At 49.7% G+C, this 25,735-nt stretch overlaps 2 protein-coding genes across 2 annotated transcripts in view; one reads left to right on the forward strand and one right to left on the reverse strand.

Moving 5' to 3' along the window:
* LOC310666130 (intelectin-like protein) overlaps nt 1-25,735 on the forward strand; it is an 814,635-nt gene that overhangs the window by 358,797 nt on the left and 430,103 nt on the right. The gene's annotated exons all lie outside the window — the stretch shown is intronic.
* PLEKHO1 (pleckstrin homology domain containing O1) lies at nt 417-24,776 on the reverse strand. Its single transcript, XM_083416675.1, has 6 exons — nt 24,181-24,776; nt 22,982-23,128; nt 8,099-8,239; nt 6,550-6,654; nt 2,611-2,712; nt 417-1,462 (listed from the first exon to the last, which is right to left on the reverse strand). Exons 1-6 carry the CDS (start codon nt 24,208-24,210, stop codon nt 680-682), a joined length of 1,308 nt encoding a protein of 435 aa, XP_083272801.1. The 5' UTR covers nt 24,211-24,776; the 3' UTR covers nt 417-679.

Below are 25,735 nucleotides of genomic sequence, written 5' to 3' on the forward strand. Positions count from 1 at the left end.
GAGTGGCTCGGAGTGAGAGCCCCAAGAGCAGATATTGTAGAGCGAGAGAGATCTGGATGTGGAGGGACTAGTAGCGGATTAAATCTGCTGTTTTGTGGGAAGAAACCCACATCCTGGGCCCCAAAGTCAATCTAAATCTCCAGGGATTTCTGGAGAAAGCTCCTGGGATGCTCTCATCTGCTCCATCCTCTCTTTGCTCAGGTTGAGGACCTCAACAGTTTCCATTTGGAAGCCTTCTCCAGAAAGAAATTATTGAGCCAGAGTCTGTTCCCTGCCACCAAACTACAAAAGAAAAATTAAGCCCTCCTGCCACAAACCTCGAATCCTTTATCCTCTTTGAAAAAAGAGGCTCGATATTGTTTTAGAGCGAGAGAAAGCTGAGGAAAACGAAACCCCCCAAAATAAATTTAAAAGCATGGATACAAACTGATTTATTGGAATGTGTTTGTCTGGGGCTGGAGAAGGGGAAAGGGAGGGGGGTGATAGGGGGCAAAAGAAGGGCAGCAAATCAAACTGGTGAGAAATTAGGATTGGATGAGAACAGGCACCTCGTCAGCATCAAACACTGTAAATAATAATAGTGGTAAGAAAAAGGTACATACCAACCCTTTTGACCCTCTTCCTAGCCGCCCTAACACCCTGTCCTTCCCGCCTAAGAGGGCCCAAAACGGGCCTCCGTTCACATCATACTTTTCCTGTACTGGGATTGCGCGTTCTGTTTGGATTTGGGGTCTGAGAGCTGCAGTTCCAGCTGCTTGTACAGGCCCCTCAGTTCCTGAACCTCCTGCAGCACTTTCTGAGCCTGGCTCCAGTTGGACGAGGCCTCCCCAAGCAGCCGCTCCGTCTCCTGCAAGATGGCCTCCGAGTCCAACTTGGAAGAAGACGAGGAGGAGGAGGGAGAGGAGGCAGTGGCGGTGGTGGCGGCGGCAGAAGCGGGGTCCTTGGCCTTCCGTTTCCCCTCGGCGTAGCCCCTCACCTCCGCCAGCAGTTCCTGGGTCTTTTCAAGTTTCAACGCAACGAGTTCCTGGATCCGGCCCAGCTGCTCTGGCCCGGCCGAAGCCAGCTGCTCCTCCAGCCCTTTCCGCAGCACCGCCCGGTGCGCCGAGGAAGAGTCCCGGCACGACAGGATCTCCTCCATGGAGGCACATTTGTTTTTCTCCAGGTGGGAGAGCTTCTTCGGAACCTGAGGGGTGTACATGGTACCCTTCTCAAAGGAGTCGGTGCGCTGAGAGAACTTGTCCCAAGAGGCCACCTCCCGCCTCGGGAGGCTGTTCGTCCGGCTTTTCTCCGCGGGCTTCACGTTCTCGGAATCCGAACGCCGCCGCCCGGCCGAGAGGTGGGCCACCGATTTGTCCAGGTCCACCCGGAAGCTCTCCTCGCAGGTGCCGTGGTCTTCCGGGGAAGCGTCCTCCTCCTGGATCAAATCGAGGGTCAACATTCCGTCAGACGTTGAGGTAGATGCCTACAGAGGTCGTGGGGCAGGAAGAGAGAGAGAGAGAGATAAAGGCTACGTGTTTTGAGAATTATTTTGGAGGCATCACAAATCAACCCACTGATACAACAGTGCGGTCGCATCTTACGCAGGGGTCACGTTCCTGGGATGGCAGGTAAACACAAAAGGACATGGACACAAACCACCCCGTGTCTTCTAGAGCTGGCATGCCAAAATAACCCCTCTGCAGCAAGGCACAGAGCTTCAATGCTCTTTTTGTGCCAGGTAACCCAATACCAAGGACAGAAATGAAGAATTTGGCTCTGGTCCATAGTTGCTACTTCCTATGCCCAATGAATCAGTCAACTTTTGCATGTGTATAAACAAAACAAAGCAAAACATGCATGCTTATGCCATCTGACACACACACACACACACACACACACACACACACAAAACAGGGATCGAATACAAACATAAGCAGAGCCTGTTGCTGGATCAGGCCAGTGGCCCATCTAGTCCAGCATCCTGTTTTCACAGTGGCCAACCAGATGCCTCAATGGGAAACCTGCAACCAGGGCCTGAACACAACCACGTCTCCCGTGATTTCCAGCAATTGTCATCTGATGTGCACTTAATTTGCTCAGTTTCAGACATAAGTGGTTGAAGTCCGGCTGGTTCGAATTCTGCAAGTTAAAAGCAAGCAACACAGAGAGCTTGAAAGCTCTTTTTGCGCCGGGTTTTCATGGCGTGAAAAGCCTGTTTGAGGTCTCTGCCTTGCTTGGGCAAGCCCCACTCAGCGCACAGGCTCCGAGATGCTCTCATGAGATCACGTGGGGCCACCTGAGTTCCTGTGAGATCTCGCATGAGCATCTGTAACCTGGAGCCAGTGTGCCGAGCGGGCAAATGAGGCAGAGAGCTTGAAAGCTTTTTCCATGCTGCGTTTTGCGGGAAGCTTTTGAGCTCTCTGCCTTGCTTGGGGAGCGAGATCTGCACAATGTGCTAGTTTCTGGAGTCTAGATATGCTCACACGGGGCGGTTTGAAAATCTGCCTTTTTGTGTGTGCATCGGACCCTCGGAACCGAACCCTTGCATAAGATGAGATGCACGTATATATTTCCCGTGTCCAGTTCTGAGTGTGCGCCGTTAACGGAAGCAGGAAATCCGCCTTAACGTACCACAGCCATCAAATGCCCCCTGGTCGGCGGCCGCCTAGAGTGCTGGATCTTGGCCCTGTCGCGAGTCGGGTGGGCAAGGAAGCTCTCCTCCTCCACGGTCACCTGAAATGCAACACAAGCACACCCACCGTCAGTTTGTCACGACGACAGGCCAGCGCGGTGGATCGCGGTGAATAATTTATCCCTCTCGTTTTGGCTCCCTGCAAGGGGCTGATCCGTCAGCTTAGCCTGGAACTCTGCGGCGTATTCATTACCCGCAACAATTAGCTGGAATCTCTTTCGGGGTCGAAAACGGCTCGACTGCTGGCAGAGGCTCCAGAATTTGCAGGGCTTCTGGAGAGACAGGCGCTGCTCAGAAGTGTGTTGCCGGCCAACATTCCAGGCATGAAGGTGCAAGCGCACTTTGGTCAAAGCTGAGCATCATTCTGCTAAACCTGTTGGGCCAATGGCCGCCTCCAGGCAGTCAGAATTTTCCCGGATTGGAGCCCATTCTGGAATGTCAGTCGGCGCATCCAAAGTGGATTCAAGGGCTCTGTCGCCCTAGCGCAGCACATTCCCTAGCAAGGGCCATTTCCCTTCCAGGCAGCTGTCTTGAGGGACCACATTCTGGAGGTAGACAAGGCCAGTGAGGAAACTGGGCAGACAAGGGAATGTAACATTTTTCTTTTCTACAGTGGGCTAGTTGCTACACACAAACACCCCTCTGTCATCCATCCATAGCCAGGGCCAGTTCAACACTGGCTCCAGTGGAACGCTCTGTCTCATGAGACCAGGGCCCTGCAGGATCTGATTTCTTTCTGCAGGGTCTATAACACAGAGTTGTTCCGCCTGGCCTTTGGCTTGGAATCAACTTGATCCCTTCCCCCTCTATCCTTTTTCCTTTCTCCTTCTGTGATGGAACTCCTATTTGGGGACTTCCTTGGCTTTTTTTTCTGGCCCACGTAGGACCAGTCTGGATAGTTGGCCTTGGTGAAGATTTGATGTTTTCATCCCCAAAAAGTTTTTAATTTGAGTTTCTACTGAAATGAGGCTGCATTTTGATGTTGTATTTTAATCTTGTTTTTAAGTTTTATTTTAATCAATTGTTTTATACCTGGTGTTAGCTGCCCTGAGCCCGGTCTTTGCTGGGGAGGGCAGGGTATAAATATATTTTTATTATTATTATTATCAGGCAAGCAGACAGCATGACCAGGGATCAAGGACAGGAAAAAACATTCAGTGGGGGTGCAAAACAGCTGGTGAGGGGTGTGGCCTGGGCACAGAGGTATACCTAGGAGTTGGTGAAACCAGTTCCTACCAGGGGCTCAAAAACCACCTATTGGACTATGAAGCATATGATGTACCATATTTTTCGCCCTATAGGACGCACCGGCCCATAGGACGCACCTAGTTTTTTTTTGGGGGGGGGGGGGGAATCAAGGGAAAAATTTTATTTCCCCCCCAGGTTTGCGCAGCCATCCCCAAGCTAGAAGAGGGAGACGGAGCGCTCCGTCTCCCTCTTCTGCCTTCAGGGACAGTCTCTCTAGCCTCCGTGGGGCAGCGGCTTGCCCCGCTGTCCCCCGAGTTTGGGGGGCTGGTGGGGGGGGGGAGAAGCAAGCTTGCTTCTCTACCCCCCCCCCCCGCCAGCCTCCAGATCAGGTCGGGGAATAACGGGGTGGTGGTGCTCCACCTCCCTGCTATCCCCCGAGCTTGTGGGGCTGGCAGGGGGGAGAAGCAAGCTTGCTTCTCCGCCCCGCCAGCCTCCAGACCAGGTCGAGGAATAGCGGGTGGCGACGCTGCGCCTCCCCGCTGTCCCCCGAGCTTTGGGGCTGCAGGCTGCTGCCCGCAAGCCTTGCGAGCCCGCGGGACCTCCCACCGGGCTTGCAAGACTTGCGGATAGCTTCCTGAAGCCTGGAGAGCGAGAGGGGTCGGTGCGCACTGACCCCTCTGGCTCTCCAGGCTTCAGCGAAAGCCTGCATTCGCCCCATAGGACGCACACACATTTCCCCTTCATTTTTGGAGGGGAAAAGTGCATCCTATAGGGCGAAAAATACGGTATTTGTTTGGGGAGATCACTGCTGCTGTCGCACTGAGATCAAACACAGGAGAAGCTTCCCATTCTTCTCGCACTATGGCACAAAGTCGTACAATTTTTTCTGCCCTTCCTCCCTGCCCTTACTCCAGACGTTTCAAGCAACTGGGTCGCGTGAAATGTTGTAATTTCTAATGTGGCTATTGCAGTAAAGTGATTTTCCAGCGAGGGGAGGCGGCGATACAGCTCTTTGATTAGGGCACCAGAGACCTTGGTTCCACCTCTGCCTGGGAGGAGAATTTGCAAGGCTACATTTGGCCCCCAGGCCTAAGGTTCCCAACCTCAGCCAACCCCAGAGCAAATTCCAAGGGCTGGAGGTAATAGATTTAAGGACAACGATAATAATTAGCCACTCTTCACCCTAAGGTCCGAGGGTGGGTTACAGCAATTAAAATATAGTGTTAAAATCAGTTTAAAATAACAATCACAAAATAAGGTGGGTTTTAAAAAATCACACACCCTGAGTGCCAAAAGCCTGAGCAAAGAGGTACCGTATTTTTTGCTCTATAAGGCGCACCAGACCACAAGACGCACCTAGTTTTTGGAGGAGGAAAACAAGAAAAAAAATATTCTGAATCTCAGTGCGCAGTGAAAGCAGCAATCCCTCTTGCTGTTCTGGATTCTGGGATAGCTGCGCAGCCTGCATTCGCTCCATAAGATGAACACACATTTCCCCTTACTTTTTAGGAGGGGAAAAGTGAGTCTTATAGAGCAAAAAATACGGTACATCTTTAGCATCCTCTGGAAGGCGTACAATGAAGGTGGTGGGCACATCTCTGCAGGGAGGATGTTCCACAGCTTAGGGGCCACCACAGGGAAGGCCCCCCATCCCCTGAGCCTCTGCAACAACCAAGAGGGTGCCCTCTGCCCATCTCAGCACCCAAGACGGTCTGTAGGCAAGGAGGTGGCCATTGTCACCCAGTTTAACAATGCAGCATGTGGATAAATCTCTTCTTTGGTCTTGCTGCTCCTGATTCAGGCCAAAGGGAGCCTACTTAGTCCAGCGTCCTATCCTCCCAGTGGCTGACCAGGTGTCCCAACTGGAAACCAGTGAGTGGAATCTGAGCATAAGAGGAACACTATCTCCATCCTGGGTGTCACAGCAACCGGCATTCAGAAGCATCTCTGCCTCCGACCCCGGGGATTATTACGGATCAAAAGGCGGAACCGCAACCCCAGCCTTTAAATAAAAGCAATAAATTGTCACCGTGGCCGCCCCTCGGCCTTCCCCTAAATTTAGCAGCGAGGAAGCAGCACTCTCGATTCTGCCCTGCTCTGCAGATGCAGAATGAGTCACGAGCCCACAAAGGCAGAGCGATCAAAAAAGAGAGACAGATGGCCCCGGCGATATCGGAGACAGCAGACTGTAGTCTCGGTTCTTCTTTCTTCCTTCCTATTTTCTTTCTTTAAAAGGGTTCCTTAATTCAATCGCACTGTTTAAAACTCCGAGCAGAGGCAGCTCTTTATATAAGCTCAGATTACAGTGGGTGGGAGGATGGCTGGAAAGGGGGGCAACCAGTGGAGAAACAAAAGGGATCTTGGAGGCAGTGGGGAGGGGGGGGTCTCAAAAGCTTCGCTGTGGGAGACTACAACCCGCAGAGGCCCCTTTGTTTAGCCTGCCATAAGCGCAATGTTTTCCTCTTCCCTACCAGTCCATTTCCCCTTGCGTGCTGTGGTTTTGTTTGCTTTCAGATTGTGCGGGAAGAAACTCACAAAGGGGGTCACAAAGAGTCGGACACAACTAAACGGCTAAACAACAACAACAACAGTCCTACCCAGAAGATGCCTTCTGGCACTGAACCCGGGACCACCTTCATGCAAAGCAGATTCTCTGCCCATGAACACCTCATTCCCCAAAGGTTACTTGCCTCGTCCAAGATGCGGTTCTTGGCCCGAGTTATCGCAGAGTTGAGAGCGTTGATCCAGGACTCCTTTTCTTCAGGACTCACAGCCAGGAAGACAAGGTTAGGTGCCTAGGAGAGAAGGAACGCGCATCAGCTGAGAATGTCACGCCATCAACAAACCCATCCTGGGGCAAAGGAAGGTGGCTTCCGTCTACATCAGATGCACCAGCGCCTAAGAGCTTCTTAGTGGAAGAGAGAATCCCTTACAGTGCATGGAAATACAAAACCCGCTTACAACTCGGTTGGTTTTTTGAAGCACCCAGGTGACAGCCTAGTTCTGGAAAGCAGAGCTCCCTCCATTAGCTCTGCTACGGCAAGCGCCTTCCCTCAGGCCTCCTTTCCCCTCACCTGCCACCTGGGGGGAAGCCATCCCATCAGGAGAGATGGGAAGCAGAAGGCCTTTTCCATCAGGACAACTGTTTGGAAATCTCTGCCTGAGTTTTGACTTTTCCTCTTCCCTCCTTGTTCGTTTCCCCTTGTGTGCCGTTCTTGTTTATAAACCTGTTCAGGCAAGGACTGTCAGGTTGTCATTTTTTAAAAAATGTAGCTAAGGCTTTTCTGGAGCCTTTTTGGCTGAGCAGGGCATGAATTCTCAAACTAAAATAAATAGTAATGCAAAACCATGGTGTCTGAGAGAGGATCGCTTAAACCTTGCTTTATTACACCCCTTCCTTGTCTCCCATTAAAGGAGATACAAGCCAAGAAGACCCATTCTTCACTCGTGGCTCTGTAGCTTTTGATCAATGACGAAATCCTGGTTTCCTAGGGTGCATTTACTATCCCAGGACTGGGGAGTCTGCAAAGCCTCAAGGTGTCACTGGCATCCAATTCCCCTAACCGCTGACCACTGGCCATCCCCGGCTGGTCTGGCTCCTTTAACCTTGCTGGATGGGTTACCTTATGCCTACAGGAGGTGAAGCTGCAAAAAAAAAAAAAAAAAAAATCATAATCTCCCATTGTCAACACAAACTCCCTAGCAAATCTGGAGAGGTAGAAGCATCTATTCTTATGCGTTGCTCTTTTATTGTGATTCACGCCGGATTTTTATTGGAAACTCCTTTTTACAGAAACTCCCCAGGCGATCAGGTGAATTTTATGCTTTTTAAAACTCCTCTCCAATCGGGGATGCATCCATCTCTTCTAAGCTGGGAGCTAAATACTGCGCTGCAGCAAGTAAAACTAATTGGGGATTAATTTTAACGAACTTACGGCTTTATTTTCTGCGCCTGGCATTCTATAGTATGCTTCAGTTATTTAGTCATCGTATTGCTATGGCTCTCTGTCTTGTTTTGTCTGGTACTAGCTTACAGATTTTAAAATACTGGCCGCTGACTGTAATAAAGAGACTGGCTGATGATAGACCATTGGCCACCTTGGCTGGGGGCTGATGGGAGTTGGAGTCCAAGGATGCTGGAAGGACCATCCTTTTCCTGCCACATCCTGCAGCAGGAAGTTCCATAGTTTAACCAGGAGCCAGGAATCCCTCTGGGTGGGGGCGATAGGGAAGACCTACTGTGTTCCCAGGCTCCTTGGAGTGGGCGAGCGAGAACTTGCTGTAGTTCTTTTTGCTTCTGCTTTTTGATTTCCTGAGCTCTTCGCATTTCTCGTAATCGTTCAAGTCAAACACTTCCTGAATGTTTTTCTCGTCTTTTACCTGCAGGCAGGGAATAACAAACACATACACAGAGGGACACAAGTTCAGTGAGAGTCTTTCATTTGCGATTGATTGCTGGTTCTGTCTCTATACACTACAAACCCTCAACTGTTTTAACTATCCCGACTTATGGAGCCAGCTTGGTGTAGTGGTTAAGAGCGGTAGACTCGTAATCTGGTGAACTGGGTTTGATTCCCCGCTCCTCCACATGCAGCTGCTGGGTGACCTTGGGCCAGTCACACTTCTTTGAAGTCTCTCAGCCTCACTCACCTCACAGAGTGTTTGTTGTGGGGGAGGAAGGGAAAAGGAGATTGTTAGCCACTTTGAGACTCCTTCAGGTAGTGATAAAGCGGGATATCAAATCCAAACTCCTCTTAACACAACGAAATCAGACACTGGAGGATTCTGACAGAAGCAAAATGGCCAATGTTGACTTATTTGTCCTGTCTACGTGATGGGAATCAACCCAGCAAATATTGATTGGCATTTGCTGCTGCTGCTTTCAGTCCGCAGACAATACGTAATTGATTATGGTTGCTGCCACCTCACATTTAAATTGCATCCAGCATTCATGAGTCATGACGTCAGTAACTTGCGTAAATGGCATTTGTAACGTGCACAAATAATCAAGTCGATTGCGTTGCATAGGAAGACAGGAAGAAGAATAAGTTAGCATTTGGTGGAAACCAAGATGCGGCAGAATGAAAACAGCGTTGATTGCGACGAAAGCAGATTAGAGTGGGAATCACTGCCTTCTGACTTCCCCAGCCACAAAGCATTCTGGGAACTGTAGTTCCCACAGGGAGGCTAAGGCTCCTGGTCCCCACTGCAGTTCAGCAGCTGACTGCACCCGTTCGGATGGCGGGTGTAAGAGGATTGCACCCTGGAGATGAAGAGGCAGAGCGACTCCTCCATCTGCTCACGGCCCTCTCTGCTCGCTAGGTGGGATCCCAGCCAAAAAGGGTTGCCAGCTTTTCAGCTTCCCACTGCAGTTGTGTCAATGCCAGACTATCCTCCGCCAGGGCCAGGGCCTTCTCAGTGATTGCTCCGACCTGGTGGAATGCTCTGTCCCACGAGACTAGGGCCCCACAGGACTTGATCTCCTTCTGCAGGGCCTGTAAGACAGAGCTATTCCGCCTGGCCTTCAATTTGAATTAGCCTGATCCTCTATTCCCTTTTCCCTTTCCTCTTCTGTGAAGAAACCCTTTCTGGGACCCCACATTTAAATTCTTCCCTGGTCTCCTTGCTGGCCCTAGTAGGACCAACTTGACCAGTTAGCCCTAGTGATCGTTCAATGTCTCCTGACTGGGGTTCCCCCCCACCAAAAAAAAATGACCCCAGAATTTTTGAATTTTATTGATATTGATGCTGCATTTTATGTTGTATTCTATGCGGTTTTATGCTGTTTTTAAATCACATTTTACTCACTGTTTCACATTTGAGCCCAATTTTTAAACCGGGAAGGGTGGGGTATAAATAAAAAAATTATTATTTATTATTAATTGGAAAGCGTTACGTTTATCTCCATAGCTGGGGAAGCCACACCTGCAGATTTCTGCAGGATACACCGTCATTGCAAAAAGTACAACCGCCAGGCCAGGTGGACAAACATTTCCTTAAAATAAATAAATAAAGTTTTCAGGTTTTACAGGTGGAAAAGCATTTCCTGGTTATTTAGAAGCCATATGGTGAACGCACTGCCACCTTTGGCAATGCCTCTCTTGGCGGCAAATCCCATAAGTTAACCATGCGTGCAGCTGCTTTTAAAAGTGCAAATGACTACTAGGTAAAGGTAAAGGGACCCCTGACCGTTAGGTACAGTCGTGGCCGACTCTGGGGTTGCGGCGCTCATCTCGCTTTACTGGCCGAGGCAGCCGGCGTACAGCTTCCGGGTCATGTGGCCAGCATGACTAAGCTGCTTCTGGAGAACCAGAGCAGCGCACGGAAAGCCATTTACCTTCCCACCAGAGTGGTACCTATTTATCTACTTGCACTTTGACATGCTTTCGAACTGCTAGGTTGGCAGGAGCAGGAACCGAGCAACAGGAACTCACCCCGTCACGGGGATTCGAACCGCCGACCTTCTGATCGGCAAGTCCTAGGCTCTGTGGTTTAACCCACAGCGCCACCCACGTCCCTACTACTAATAATAGTAGTAGTAGTGTTAGGAGTACTGACTGCAAATGACACCCCACTAACCAGAACGCGGGATTCATTTACCAGAGACTTCCCAATGGAACGAATGGAATTTGCAGCAGAGAAAGCGCATTCACAGGCAACTTGGGTTTGGTCCCAAAGGTTACGCACAGAGGCAACATCCAGGTATAGCCAAAATTCCCTTTGGAGTTGCCCCACGGCTAGCCAGCTATAAGGGAGCCAGTGAGCGGGAGGCTCAGATGTGAGAGGAAGCTAGAAACTCGAAGCGGACCCAGTGCAAAAAGAGCTTTTAAGCTATTGGTCTTGCTTCCAAGTTTTGGTCTTTCTGGCCAAGTCCCTCCTCTGAGTGGCTCACCTTTTGCCAGGGGTGCGGTAGGCAGTGGCGGACCTTGCAGGTCTCAAATTTCAGCAGCGCCTGGTGCGATGCCAAAATTCGGTGCCCCAGCCTTTTGCGCCCCATTCTAAATCACAGTTGTGGCATCCCTTGCAGCTTCCCCAAGGATCCGTGTCCAGTGCGGCCAAATCGGTTGCGCTTCCTTAAATCCGACTCTGGCGGTGAGGATGCTCCCGCAAGAGGTTGCTGGGCAACCTGACTTCCTGCGATAACTTGAGAGCTCTTTTTTGTGGCTTCCACTCGCCTCTGATCCCCGCCAGCTCGCCTTCACAGCGTACGGTTGAAACTCTGTTGGTGGGGTGCCCAAACTTTTTTCAAAGAGGGCCAGATTTGAAGAAGTGAACATGCGTGAGGGCCAACCAAGGTTTTTAGGATTGAGGTTGTTGAGATTTTTTTACAATTTTACCCCAAAGTTGTTGAGTTATTTTTAGGATTTTACCCCAGGACATACAGTGGTACCTCGGGTTACATACACTTCAGGTTACATATGCTTCAGGTTACATACGCTTCAGGTTACAGACTCCGCTAACCCAGAAATAGTACCTCGGGTTAAGAACTTTGCTTCGGGATGAGAACAGAAATCGCACGGCGGCAGCAGCAGGCCCCATTAGCTAAAGTGGTGCTTCAGGTTAAGAACAGTTTCAGGTTCAGAACTGACCTCCAGAACGAATTAAGTTCTTAACCCGAGGTACCACTGTATACTGCCACGAGGGTGCTGGATTAAATTGATTAAACGGACTTTGGACATGACTGCTGTATGTGGACTGCACCTACGATTCAGGTTTACTGTATTCCTATGGACGTGTACATACGGAAGATACTTCTTTGTTTTACACCGTCCCGCACTCGGAAATATCGTGGGGCAGGGTGCCCGAAAAGCCACAAAAGCAAAATACGAAATTAAAAACGACACGGATATCTTAAATCCATCTGCGAAAGTCAGCTTTGGGGAGGGGATGAGCACGCCTACAGTTTAGCAGAAGGAAAACCAACATCGCTGCACTATTATCTGGTGCATTTTGGAAGCGGACAGGAACAAAAAGTCAAACGGGAGGGGGGCGAGGATGAGCGCCGTCTATTTTTAACCGGGCCAGAATCTCTGCTGTGTTCAAGGCAGGACAGCTCGCTTCAAGCCGCTTGAGACCCGCAGCCAACGCAGGATTTGCGACACGTGAAATAAAACCACCGCCTTCGCTCCTAAAGCCTTTTGTCCCCAGAGAAGAGATTAGCCAAAAAGGGAATTAAACCCCGGCACAGAAGAGCGTGGACCCACGTTGGGCTTGAACCCTGCGGTCAGCCTCCCCTTTCCGTCCTGCAATCCATTTCCAAACGGACACATTCGCTGCGCATGGGGGGGAAAACAACAACAGCCTACCAGCCAGATCTCAGTCTAGTGCCAAGTTAGCAGCTCACTTCTCCATGAATCTGTCTAATCCTCTGTTAAAGCCTTCTAGGTTGACGTCTGTCACTGCCTGCTGCGGCAAGAAGTTCCAAAGTTTAATTCTGCGCTGCAGGAAGAAATCTACCCTGAATCTCACAACATTCAGCTTCCTTAGATTTCCACAAGTTCTAGTGTAACGAGAGAGAGAGAGAGAGAGAGAGAGAGAGAGGGGAAAACTCTTCTCTGTCTGCTTTCTCCATGCCAGGCAGAATTTTATAAACGTGTTGGCTCTTATTTTCCTTTTCTCTAAGCTAAAAAAATCCCAAATGCTACTAACCTCTGGTAGCGTTCCTAAAGCTAGCAAGGCCCGTCTGACTAGTGGGAGGCGTCCCAAAACAAGTGTGTCTGCACCACAAGGGAACCATCGCACCATCGCACCGCTCCTAACGCCCTCCAAAACCACAGGGATTTGGGAGGGAAAAAAGAGCAAGGGCAGAGGCAGCTTAATGGAGCGCCATGTTCATTCCAACTAGGGAGCCGCAAATAAATGCAATTTTCTCCATTGCAGAACGGAGGGGACGGCGATATTGATTGCCGCTCACGTCAGGTTGACCTAACACAGCTCATGCTCAACTCTCGCAAATCAATCTGGGGGAAGGGGAAGGGCATGTCATGCGCGCCTCTGTGAGCACATGGGCAGCTCGGCTGGGCTATCGCAGCGCAAAAATCTATGCCTGTGAGCTGGTGATCGGAGCAGTTCGTTGGGAAGCAGAGGAGAGAGAGTCATTGGGAAGGTTTACCACGCTGGGGGTCATGAGTAAAGGAATGGAAATTGCCAATATCGTAATGCCGCGATACCGGTCAGCGGTGTGGCCGAATTTGGAATATTGTGCGCCGTTCCGGTCACCTCACCTCAGAAAGGGTACTGAAGAGCTGGGAAAGGTTCAGAAAAGGGGATGGAGAGACTTCCCTACGACAAAATGTTGCAGAGTTTGGTAGTTCTTAGTTTAGAGAATCGGCGAGGAAGAGGCAAAATGATAGAAGTTTATAAAATCATGCGTATCATGGAGATAGTAGATAGAGAAATTTTTTCCACCCTCTCTCATAACAGTGGAATTCAGGGATATCCAGTAAAGCTGAAAGTTGGAAGATTAAGGACAGATAGAAAGGACTTCTTGAAACTGCGGAACTCCCTGCCACAGGAGGCAGCAATGGCCACCAACTTGGGATGGCTTTGGAGTGGACAAATTCACAGAGATTTCCCCAACTCATCTGCACTCTTTCCAGATTTGTAAACGGGACATCGGAAGCTGAACGAGACACTATCGGTCCATCTAGCCCGATCTGGAGATATCTTTGGGGATTGAACCCAGGACTACAGAGCTACATCCATAAAAAAAATTAAGTAAGATTCTAGTCCTCATGGTCACTGTTACCATCGGTCAATAACTGGCAAGCCATTCACTTGCCAGAACAGCTTGTGAATGAGCAGCCGGTTCGAACAAGAACCTAAGACGCCTTCTGCAGAGTCAAGCCTACGGGTCCATCAGGGTCAGTATTACCCACACTGACCGGCAGAGGTGCTCCAAACTTAATGCTGGGGGGAATCTGCTAAGAGCTAGTGCATTAAGTAAACGGATGGAACAATTTTAACGTTGGATTAAAATTTAAAGCAAAAAGCTTGTGCATGCCTGCAGGGATCTGGCAACCTTCCGTCTTGGAGAGGTGTGTGTGTGTGTGTGTGTGTGTGTGTGTGTGGTTGTGTGAGCTTCCGCCTCTCCACCCTGGGAGCAGCGGAGGCCATGGCTGAAAGTGCCCCCCCCCGCCCTCTTTCACACACATCAATAAACACAGACTTTCGCTCTCCGGGGGCATCGATCTGCGCACCTTCTCCAAGGCTTGTATCAAATGCATTTTAGCACGCTATTGGAATTAATTACAAGAGGTGAAGTCAGGTGGCGGGCAAGGATCAACGCTCTCCACCGCCCAGCCCCCCCCCCAAAAAAAAATAAGCGGCATTTTGAGGACATGTGAAGCTGAGCCCTAGATTTTGGGGTTGGGGTTGGGGTGGGGGCTTTTAGGACCAAAGGGAAAACAGAAACAGGCTGCCTCTCAAGTCTAGGGTCTTGGTTAAAGCGGATTATGTGCCAATCTGCCACCCCCCCAGCAACTAGAAGGTGGTGGTGGGTGTATAGGGGCAGCGTTGTGTAGTGGTTAGAGTGTCAGACTAGGACCTGGGAGAGACCAGGGTTCAAATTCTGCCACTCAGCCATGGAGGTCATCGGGGTGCACTTGGGGACCAGTCCCTCCTTCTCAGCTTGGCCTCCCTCACAAGGTTGTTGTGGGAATAAGCAGAGGGAGAACTATGCCTGGCACCTTGAGCTCCCTAGAGGAAAAAAGGTGGGGTAGAATTGCAATCACCTATACGTAAATAAATGGAATTCACCATCCTGCAAACCGGACTGAATTTGCCGTATTTGCAGTATTGCAATTGGCCGCTGGCTTAAATGGCTCTTAAATCAGATTAGACAAATTCATTGCTTTACCAGCTGCACTGGCTCCCGGTGGAGTACAGGGTTTTAAGGTGCTGGTTTTGACCTTTAAAGCCCTATGCGGCCTAGGACCCATGTACCTACGGGACCGCCTCTCCTGGTCTGCCCCGCGGAGGACCTTAAAGTCCACAAATGACAACACTTTGGAGGTCCCAGGTCGCAAGGTGGTTAGATTGGTCTCAACTAGGGCCAGGGCCTTTTCAGTACTGGCCCCGACTTGGTGGAACGCTCTGTCACAAGAGACCAGGGCCCTGCGGGACTTGAAATCTTTCAGCAGGGCCTGCAAGACAGAGCTGTTCCTCCTGGCCTTTGGTTTGGACTCAGTCTGACCCTTATGTTTCCCTTCTGTTATGGTTTTGATCTATGGGCTACTTTTAAAATGAGGCTGCATTTTAAATTGCATTTTAACCTGTATTTTAAATTGGTTCTCCCCCCCCCCTTATGTTTTTACTGCAATTTTACTGGTGTTAGCCACCCTGAGCCCGGTTCTAGCCAGGGAGGGCAGGGTATAAATAAAATTTATTGTTTATTTATTTATTATTATTATTATTGGGGGCAGGGAAGGAGACCTAACAATGGCTGTTAGCCCTAATGTCTAAATGGAACTCCAAGTTTAGGGGCAGTCTACCTCTTTTGCCTTCAGTTCCCTTCCCCATTGACACCCAGTGGCGTAGCGTGGGGGGTGCAGGGGGGGCCGGCCGCACCGGGCGCAACATCTGGGGGTTAGGGTTAGGGGCGCAAATCCATGGGTTAGGGGGCGCAAATCCATGGGTTAGGGGGCACAAATTACTTGCCTTGCCCCGGGTGCTGACAACCCACGCTACGCCACTGTTGACACCCGTTGATACTGGACTGGAGAAATATTTAATCTGATCCAGCAGGGCTCTTACATTCTTCCACTTTCCTTTCTTTTAAGTGGGAGAGGTCAGGAATAAAAAGAGTAGATTTCTAACTCTTAGGGGTTCGAAGGTAGACTTTTACAACATTCCGGCAGTGCCTGGCATAATCTCAGACGACAAAGAATCACAGGGCTGGGAGGACCTCAAAGGCTCATCTAGTCTAACCCTGCAGGACTGCAGGAATCTTTTTGCCCAATGTGGCATTCGAACCCACAACCCTGTGATTCAGAGGCTCTGCGGACTGAGCCAACCAGAAAGAGAGTTTTGTAGCAGAAGGAATTAAGCAAAAAAAATCACCAACCGCATGAAGTTGCTTCGTGTGTGTGACTCACACAGGGTCACAGATTTTCTTAGTGCAAGGATTTGGGCTGCCTGGGCAAATAATTTCGGAAATATTTTTAGCATGGAGAACACCCAGTCTTGTTTACAAGCCTGCATCCTGGGAGGATGAGAGGAAAGCTCAGAATCAGCAAAGGAGGCTGAACACCATGCAGTTGGAGGGCCAGCGACCAAGAGAGAAGGCCAGAGAATCATTGACTTTTTTAGAGTTGGAAGGGGTCCAGAGGGTCATCTAGACCAACCCGCTACAACACTGAGGCCCAGGCAGCAAGGGACGCCTAACCCGAGGTTATCTCACAAACCCTGGTTGGCTAGGTCCCTCCCAGTCAAGTCCTCCTGGAAGGACTCAATATTCCACCATTGATAGAAGGGGAACGTCCTCCCAGCTCAGTCTGGATCCTTCGGCTCAGGCCAGTCCATCAAGAACACACAAACACCTTACGTATTTCGATGTAAGGCATGATTTTAAAAATGAAACATTCCACTCATAGGATCTAGAGATCAGGCTAAGGGTAGCCAAATTCTGTGCGACTGCCATAAAACTCAGGGAACAAGCTGTACTACCAAAATGACTAAGGTTTTAAATGACCATTTTAGGCTATATTTTAATGATCAAGACTTAATATATGTTTTTAACTGCCACTATATCTGAATTGTCTCTGTTATACCCAATTGCAATTCAATGTATTCCTGTTGTGTTTAATGATTTTCCTGATATTGTAAGTGAGCCGGAACTGGTCTGTGACCGTAATAATAAAATTCATTCACATTCCACTCATCATGGAAACGGAAAACTGTCTTTGCATGCAGAAGGCCCTGACTTCAGTTCCTGAAAGGCTGGGAGATACATCCTTCCTGAAACCTTGGGAGAGCGACTGCTGCCAGCCAGTGTAGGCAGTACTAAGCTTGATGGACCAGTGGCATTCAGTACAAGTAGGCTCTTAGAGATGCCCCCACAATAACATCAGGTGTAAAAGATGGCAGCTCAGTTGACTGGAAGAGAACATCGGTTGCCCTGCCTACTGGCACCACAAAACTCGACTTCCACAACTCTTAACCGCCTTACGGGACCGCCTCTCCTGGTACGCCCCGCGGGGAACCTTACAGTCCACAAACAATAATACTTTGAAGGTCCTCAGGGAGGTTAGACTGGCCTGGACCAGGGCCAGGGCCTTTTCAGCCCTGGCCCCGGTCTGGTGGAATGCTCGGTCACAAGAAACCAGGGCCCTGCAGGATTTGACATCTTTCCGCAGGGCCTGCAAGATAGAGCTGTTCCACCAGGCCTTTGGTCGGGGTTCAGTCTGACCCCCTTCTTTCTATGGGACACTATATGTAAGTGGCCTCTTTGGCTATTTCTATCGGCCCATATGGGACCAGCATGAGTGGCCGGGCCTGGTGCACTTTTAATTCCTTACCCCTACGGTTATGATTCGTGGGTTCCCACTTAATTTTATTTTAAATGTGATTTGAATTGTATTTTAAACTAATGGTTTGATTTTGTGTTTTTAATGTATTGTATATTTGGTGGTAGCTGCCCTGAGCCAATAAAAATTATTATTATTATTATTATTATTATTATTATTATTATTATTATTATTATTACAGTGGACGCTGTGGGTTGCAAACGTGATCTGTGCGGGAGGCACGTTTGCAACCCACAGCATCTGCAACCCGCAGCGCCACGTCTGCGCACGTGCGGGTTGCAATTCGGCGCTCCTGCGCATGCGCAAAGCGCAATTTAGCGCTTCTGCGCATGCGCAAGCGCCAAAACCCAAAAGTAACCTGTTCCGGTACTTCCAGGTTTGGCGTGGTGCGCAACCCGAAATCGCACAACCCGAAGTGTCTATAACCCCCGAGGTATGACTGTATTATTATTATTATTATTATTAACCAAGCCAGATGAGGGATGGATGAGGAGGTTGGGGGTATTTAGCCAGGATAATAGGAGACTGAGAGGAGATATGACGGCTGTCTTCAAATATCAAAGCTGACACCCAGAGGATGGAGCAAGCTTGTTTTCTCCTGCTCTGGAGGGTAGAACCCGAACCAACCGATTCAAATTACAAGAAAGCAGATCCCAACAAAACACATTAGGTAACCGTTTCTGATGGTAAGAGCTGTTTGGGGGTGGAACAGACTCCCTCGGAAGGCGCTGGACTCTCCTTCATGGGAGATTTATAAGCAAAATTTGGATGCCCGTCTGCCAGGGATTCTTGAGGGCATTGCAGGGGGTTGATCTAGAGCAGCGGTTCTCAACCTGTGGGTCCCCAGATGTTGTTGGACTTCAACTCCCATCATCCCTGAGCTCTGGCCTTGCTAGCTAGGGGTGATGGGAGTTGTAGTTCAACAACATCTGGGGACCCACAGGTTGAGAAAGGCTGATCTAGTTGATCCTTGGCGGTCCCTTCGAATTCTAGGATAGCAAATGATTCCCCAAAAAGAATCTTGGCAGCTGCACTTTGCGAAGGTTGCTGGGAACTGTAGCTCCATGAGGGATAAACTACAGTTCCCAGCAGTCTTTTGTGGCACCAGGGCGCCTTTAAATTGCACGGCGTGCAACGCAGCCTTAAGGCACGACGGATCCCGAACGAGCCCCTTCCTCCAAGCCCTTCGCCCCCACCTGCGCCCGCCTACCCATCGAGAGAGCCACCCACCCACCCTGGAGATCGGGTGTCTCCGTAACCGGATCGCCCCGTTCTCTGCCTTTCTGCCTAATCACCTCTCTGCATTTCTAATGCCTTAGTTTCCTGCCATCAAAGCGCCCGGTCAGTTTCATGGTAATTAAAACGCCCGCTCTTCCGAAAGCCTATTTCTGAGAACCCTTTTCTCGCGAAAAACCTTGGGGGGGGGGGACTTTTCAGTTTACAGAAAAAGTGAGTAAGCGGAGACGTGAAAGAAGTTGACCAAGTTATGCTGAGAAAAGTTTTCCTTCCCTCTCCCATAATGCTGGAATTTGGGGGGGGGGATCTAACGAGGATGTTTCAGGACAGGCAAAACCAAGTCCTTCTTCTGTTGAACTGTGGAATAATAATAATAATAATAATAATAATAATAGTATTATTTAGACCCCACCCATCTGGCTGGGCTTCCCCAGCCACTCTGGGCGGCTTCCAAAAAAATATTAAAATACTGCAATATATCAAACTTTAAAAGCTTCCCTAAACAGGGCTGCCTTCAGATGCCTTCTAAAAGTCTGGTAGTTGTTTATCTCTTTGACATCTGATGGGAGGACGTTCCACAAGGCGGGCGCCAACACCGAGAAGGCCCTCTGCCTGGTTCCCTGTAACTTGGCTTTTTGCAGTGAGGGAACCGCCAGAAGGCCCTCGGAGCTGGACCTCAATGTCTGGGTAGAACGATGGGGGTGGAGGCGCTCCTTCAGGTATTCTGGACCGAGGCCGTTTAGGGCTTTCAAGGTCAACACCAACACTTTGAATTGTGCTCGGAAACGTACTGGGAGCCAATGTAGGTCTTTCAAGACCGGTGATCTGTGGAACTCACTGCCACAGGATGCAGTGATGGCCACCAGCTTGGGTGGCTTTAAAAGAGGAAGATTCGTGGAGGAAGGGAAGGCTCTATTAGTGGCTACGCTCTGCCCCCACAACTGAAGGCGGCAATGATTCTGAATACCAGTGGCTGGGAAGTGCAGGAAGGGAATCGTTGCTGGGCTCCATCTCCCAGCACAACCAATGGACAGGAGTCAGGGTCCAGAAAGATCTGAATTGCATTGCAAGAGTCCTTTCCGACTCTATGAGTCTCTATAAACAGCCTCGGCCCAGTAGACCTGAAGGAGCATCTCCACCCCCATCGTTCCGCCCGGACGCTGAGGTCCAGCTCCGAGGGCCTTCTGGCGGTTCCCTCATTGCGAGAAGCAAAGCTACAGGGAACCAGGCAGAGGGCCTTCTCGGTGGTGGCGCCCGCCCTGTGGAACGCCCTCCCATCAGATGTTAAAGCAATAAACAACTACCTGACATTCAGAAGACATCTGAAAGCAGCCCTGTTCAGGGAAGTTTTTAATATGTGACATTTTAGTGTATTTTTAGTCTCAGTGGAAGCCGCCCAGAGTGGCTAGGGAAACCCAGCCAGATGGGCGCGGTACAAATAATAAATTATTATTATTATTATTATGAAGGTTGCTCGATTCCTCAGCCCTGCCTTAGGGGCAGTCCACTGTTCTGTTTGTCTCGGGAACTGAGGACAGGAAAATGCAAACCCGCTCTGCCCTTCCTTCTCAAGATTGTGTAAAGCCAGGAAGACAGTAGACATTGGTGGAATGGTGCAATGGGCTCTCCCATTAACTCCCCACCCACCTCAAAAATTTCAGGTTCCCAGGGCTTCCTGAGGAACAAATCCTATCTGACCACAAGGGTGGGAAAAGCAGATTTACAAAAACAGGTCCTCACACAGGACTAATTTCAAACCTTCTTTGCAACCCATGTGGACTGCAGAAATCTTTCTGCAGAAATCTTTCTCCAGTCATGGAGACTAGGAACTCTCCCTGCTTTAAGGCGTCACCCCCCCCCCAGGTGACCCGGTGTCTGTTTACATCCATTCACGGCCCCCTTCCCCCTCCCTGTGTTCTTCTCTCGCTGCTATCCTGCCCATCCTAACCCCGGCCTCTTAATTCTGAATGCAAGCTGATGGGGGCAGGGACCTGACCTTCTCGCACAAGTGAAAAAAGCACCATCTGCCCAGCACTATGCTACAAAAAAACCCCCGACACACACCTCAAAGTGAAAAAAGAAGGAAGAACAAATGCATAAAAGTTAGGCTTCCTGCTGCTATGACAAACTGAGGGTCATGAAGAGTCAGGCCAGAAGGCCGGATGTGCAAAATAGGTTTAAACCACATCACCTCTTATTAGAAACGAGACCCTCATAGTCCCCAGCTGCATGCAAAGTGCTTTTTTTGTCTCTCACCACCGAGAAATTGCTGCCGTTTCCTGTCTACCTGAAAATTAGGAGCTCAGAGTGCAACTTCCAAGCAGTTTCTTTGGAAATAATAAATAAGGACATGCACTGTGGAACTCCCTGCCTATTGATAGCAGGCCCTTTTTTTTCTTTTTCTTTTTTTTGCACACACCTGCCAAAAGCATTTTTGATTAGACAAAGAATCTAAAACAATATCCGGCTGGTGTGAGTTTTAATCCTGTTTTTACTCTACTGCTATTTTAACTTTTCAAAAGTCTTAAACTGTTGCTAGTTCTTCTCGACAGCCTGTGAGATTTGTTTCCCCCCGCAATCGAGCGGCGCATAAATTTTATGAAATAATTTCTTTAGCCCCAGGATTTATTTTTTTTTGCAAACGGGTTACGGCGATGGTGGAAATAAGAGGGCACAGGTAAGAGCATCAGGCACATTGATGGCAATGCAGCCAAGTTAATGCTCGCTCAGGTTAATCGTCCGCAAAGGATGAAGGTTTTAACAAGGCTAAGGGAGAGATTTCCACTTAGGGGGCCTGCGATGTGTCATACGACTTTGCATTTAACCTGCCCTTTGTCGCAGGAGGAAACAAGCCTCAAAATCGAGATGCAAATTTTCAGGAAAGGATGGCTGACAATGCAGAACTCTACAGAAATACAGGAAGCTCTCAGACCTCTGGTCCATCTGGTTCAGTATTGTCTACACGGATCGGCAGCAACTCTCCAGGGCCTCAGGGCCTCTCCCATCCCTACCCAGAGATGCTGCCAGCAAGGGATTGAAGCTAGAGCCTTCGCCACCGAACTCTGACAAACAATGTTCCCGACACCCGGGATGGAAAACCCATAATGGCGCCCATTGCTCTGGCCAAGTAGCCAGGGGAGCACCATCGCAGGAACACAAATCAAGTGCTGAGCTGCAGAGCCACCAGCCTTCCCTTTAAATCAAAGCAAGATTCTAGTCCTCAGGAACACAAAGGAAGGACTAGCGAATAAGAAGGCAGGAACTTGCCATTCCATAAGTCAGGCCCTCAGTCTATCTAGCCCAGTACTGCCCACACTGACAGGCAGCGGCTCTCTTCCTGGGCGCTGAGTCTGGTACCTCCTTCATTTCTTCTCTAAGAAGAAAGCAGGGCACTAGTCCTCATGGATATGAATAAAGGGCCGGTTAATGGAAGAACCTAAAAAGCCATATTAATACAAGTGAGGCCGTTGGTCCTTCTATCTCAGTATTGTCTACTCTGACCGGCAGCTCCAGGGTTTTGAGATGGGGGTCTACCTGGAGACTGAACCTGCGACTTTCTGCATGGAGGGCAAATGTTCCCGGCCTCAGCTGCGGCCCTCTCTAAGCTGTCTTACGCTGACCACCTGTGTCCATTAAGCTAAGTATTGTCTGCACTGACAGGCAGCTCCTCTCCCAGGTTCCAGACCTTCCCAGCCTGACCAGGAGATGCCGGGAATGAACCCGGGACCTTCTGCGTGAAAAGCGAGTGCTGGGTCCCTCAGCCAGGAGGCCACCCGTCCCCACTCCCCAACAGCTGTGAAGACACCAAAGGGCTTTTGAACCCATTTCCCTGCCGCCAGGGGTGCCAACCTGAATAGATCATTGAGGGGCCAGGTAAGCCCCACACAATCAATTCCAAGACACATTACATGCACACCATTTGAATGGCAATTCCCATCCACTTAGGGGGCAGCCCCCTCAAATATTTATTGGGGGGCAAAGGGATCTCAGCCCCTAGGAGTCGGCTCCTTTGCTTGCTTGCTGCTGCTGGCAAGCAAGTGACCCCTCTCAACATTAATCACCTTTGACCCCACATCCTGGGAACGAGCCGCCACATTCCCACAAGGGCCCTGGGCCTGGGTCCTTTGGGGGCAGCCCTATAGCGCCTGCCGCGCTTCCACGGACTTCAAAAATTGCTGCCCCTTTTCAACTTGCAAAATCTAGGTCTCAATCAAGTGGTCTCTCCTCCCTCCTCCCCCCCAATTTCCTGTTTTGGAGCTCCGGCTCTGAGGGTGGGGGGCGTGGGAAACGGTTGCCATCTCTCTCTGGGGTGGGGGGAGCAGGGCTGCCCTCCAAGGAGATTCCAAGAGAGAGATCCTACCTCCTTCTCCGAGATGTACAGCTGGTCCCCTTTCAGAACCACGTAGCGGTTTTTCCAGATCTCCCGGAAAATGCCTCTGCCACAGAATTTCCGGACCCAGCCCACCTTCTCCAGCAGAGTGGGTTGCTGGTTCCCATCCTGGTGACCCTGGAAAGAGAAGCCAGAGAGAGAGAAAAAGAGAGAGAATTGGAAACTGTGATGGAATGTCTTTTATTTCAAGCCTCTCCAACCTGCATCCTTCCTTCCCGGAGACCGCAGGATAGGGCCCCTCTATCGCTGCAGAGTCCGCTGGCAATCTTTTCTGAGCCGCCGTCCTCCCTTGAAAGTGTGCAGTTATTATTATTATTATTATTGTTATTATTAAACTAACTAACAAAACAATCCCAATTCTAACGGTCCCTCTCTCTGTGTGTGAGAGAGAGATGATGATGATGCACAAATCAATAAACAATTTTTTAAAAACCCTCTGGCACCCCACCACCACCCCACACCGCCTCCACATCCATTATGTAAGGAAACAGACTGTGTCAATCTGTTCCCCTACCCACTCGGCGTTTCACCTTTTTTCCTTACAAAATAATCATCACAATTTTCGTGTTTTCCCTGCTTTCTCACCCTTTGAAAACGCGCAGCATAACAACATAATATTAGCGGTCCTAATAATGATCATATTCGCACGAGGCCCCGTTTCTAAGAGCAAATGTGGGGCTACAGAATTGGATGTTTTCAAATGAATCTCTACCCCCCCCTTTCTAACCACGGTAAACAGTCTTAAATCTGGAGACTAGGCACCCTGCGTTGTTTCTGTAAGGGTGGTGGGTTTCCCTGTTGTTTCGAATACTCCCAGAATTAATGCAAAAAACCAAAGGAAAACAAAACACCACCCACCCCCAAACCCACAGTTTTAATAATAAACACTTGACAATCCAGCTTCTGTACCAGTTTAAAGGACCCAGCTACTGGGGGCTACTGGGGAGAGATAGGAGGCAATTGAATTGTTGGAGGAAGGGGGCCGAATCGAAGGGCATCGGAACGATATTTACAACAACAGCGACCAAATAATCAATAATCCAGAAAAAACGCAGGCTCTGACACCCCAGTTTTCCCCCTCCCCACCGCGCGCCCCTCCAATCTCACAGAAACTGGACAATGACCCTTCTGCTTTTGGGGGGTCTTCAGAAAGCGGGCTGCAAACTCACCCGCTTGGTAGAATTGGTTTTTTTCATCATTCCTCGGGGGGTGGGGGTGGCCGTCAGGAAAAAGGGGGTGGGGGAGGACGGGGGTGGGTGAGAGGAAGAGGGGTGGGGGGAGGAGAAGAAAGAAAGAAAGGAGAGAGGAAAAATCAGAATCGAAGCTGGTCTCCTGGAGACGAGGAAGCAGCTGAAGGCTTGGGAAAAAAGGCAGGAGGGGGAAAATAAATAAATGGCTCCCCCCTCTTTTTTTTCCTCCCTCCCTCCCTCTTTATTTCCTCGTTGCCTTCCTCCTTCCTTCCTCCCTCCTGTTCCTCTTTCTTTTCAGAGGGAGCGCAAGAGACCTCCGGTGGCATGGACCTCTTTGCGATGCGCGCACATCCCTACTGAGAGAGAGAGAGAGAGAGAGAGAGAGAGAGAGAGAGAGAGAGGCGCCCCCTCCCTCTCTCCCTCCCTCCCTCCCTCTTTGCCTCGCCTGCTCCTTCCTTCCTCCTCCCTCCTCCTCCCCCCTTTCTCTCCTGTGGGCAGGCGCTGGGAGAAAGGGGTGAGTCGGGGCTCCACAGCCCCATCTATAGCCAGACGAGCGCCACGGTGCCAAGAGGCGAGGCGAGGCGTCCTTTGTTCCAGGAGGAGCGTGGGATGGGATGTTGGGGGGGCGGAGATGGAGGGGTGTGGGGGGGGGAGAGAAGGCGCTCAGCCCCCCCCCCAGGAGAAGGGGCTGCAGAGGGTCGCGAGCGGCACCCGAGGCGAGTAGGAACTCCTGCTCAGAGTAGACCTCCCGGGGGAGATTGATTTGCTTCGTGACATGGTGCGTATTTTGCAAGCAAACAAAAAACCCAGCCAAGCACCAAGCCGTTTGCAAAAAATAGCCGGCGAAAGGAACTTTTTCAAAACATTCAAACAATAAAATGGAAACGGACAGAGGGCACCGTCGGCTTGGCTCTGTTATTTTCCATAGGGCTACTCTTGAGTCAAAATGAGTTGGTACCAATAGTGCTTTTTTCAGGGCAAGGATACCCCTAAATATTTTGTAAATCTACTTTTGTCCATTGACTGTATTTCTTTCCCCCGATTTGAACTATAAAATGGGGATTTTCTTGAGTCAAAAGGAGAGTACCCCTAAACATTTTTTTAAGAAAAACAACAACACTGCCGGTAGTAGTAATAATAAACAAAATGCTGCATTGACACGACCTGAATTACCAATGTCAAATACAAGGGAATGCTAAGAATAATTTATTGTTTGTGTTTGCATTGCCTGGAGGCTGCCTTGATTTCCCTCCACGCGAGTATTTTATAGACAAATAAACTTAATGATAATAATTGTAAAATGTGTTGTATTAACAGGACCGTCCAAAGAATTGCAAACGTCAAATACCAGGGAATGATAATGATATGATAAGAATAATGATAAGTATTGCATTAAGAGGACTGGTCCAAGAAACTGCAACTGTGAAATGCAATGGCTGAATGAGATATTTAAGAGTTACTGAGAATATCAGGTTTCTCTCTTTTTTTAATGTTAACGCCCCAAGTGTCTAGTCCTCATCATCTCAAATATGTG

The sequence above is a fragment of the Podarcis tiliguerta genome, assembly GCF_965153285.1.
Source record: "Podarcis tiliguerta genome assembly, chromosome: 16".
Taxonomy (NCBI): domain Eukaryota; kingdom Metazoa; phylum Chordata; class Lepidosauria; order Squamata; family Lacertidae; genus Podarcis; species Podarcis tiliguerta.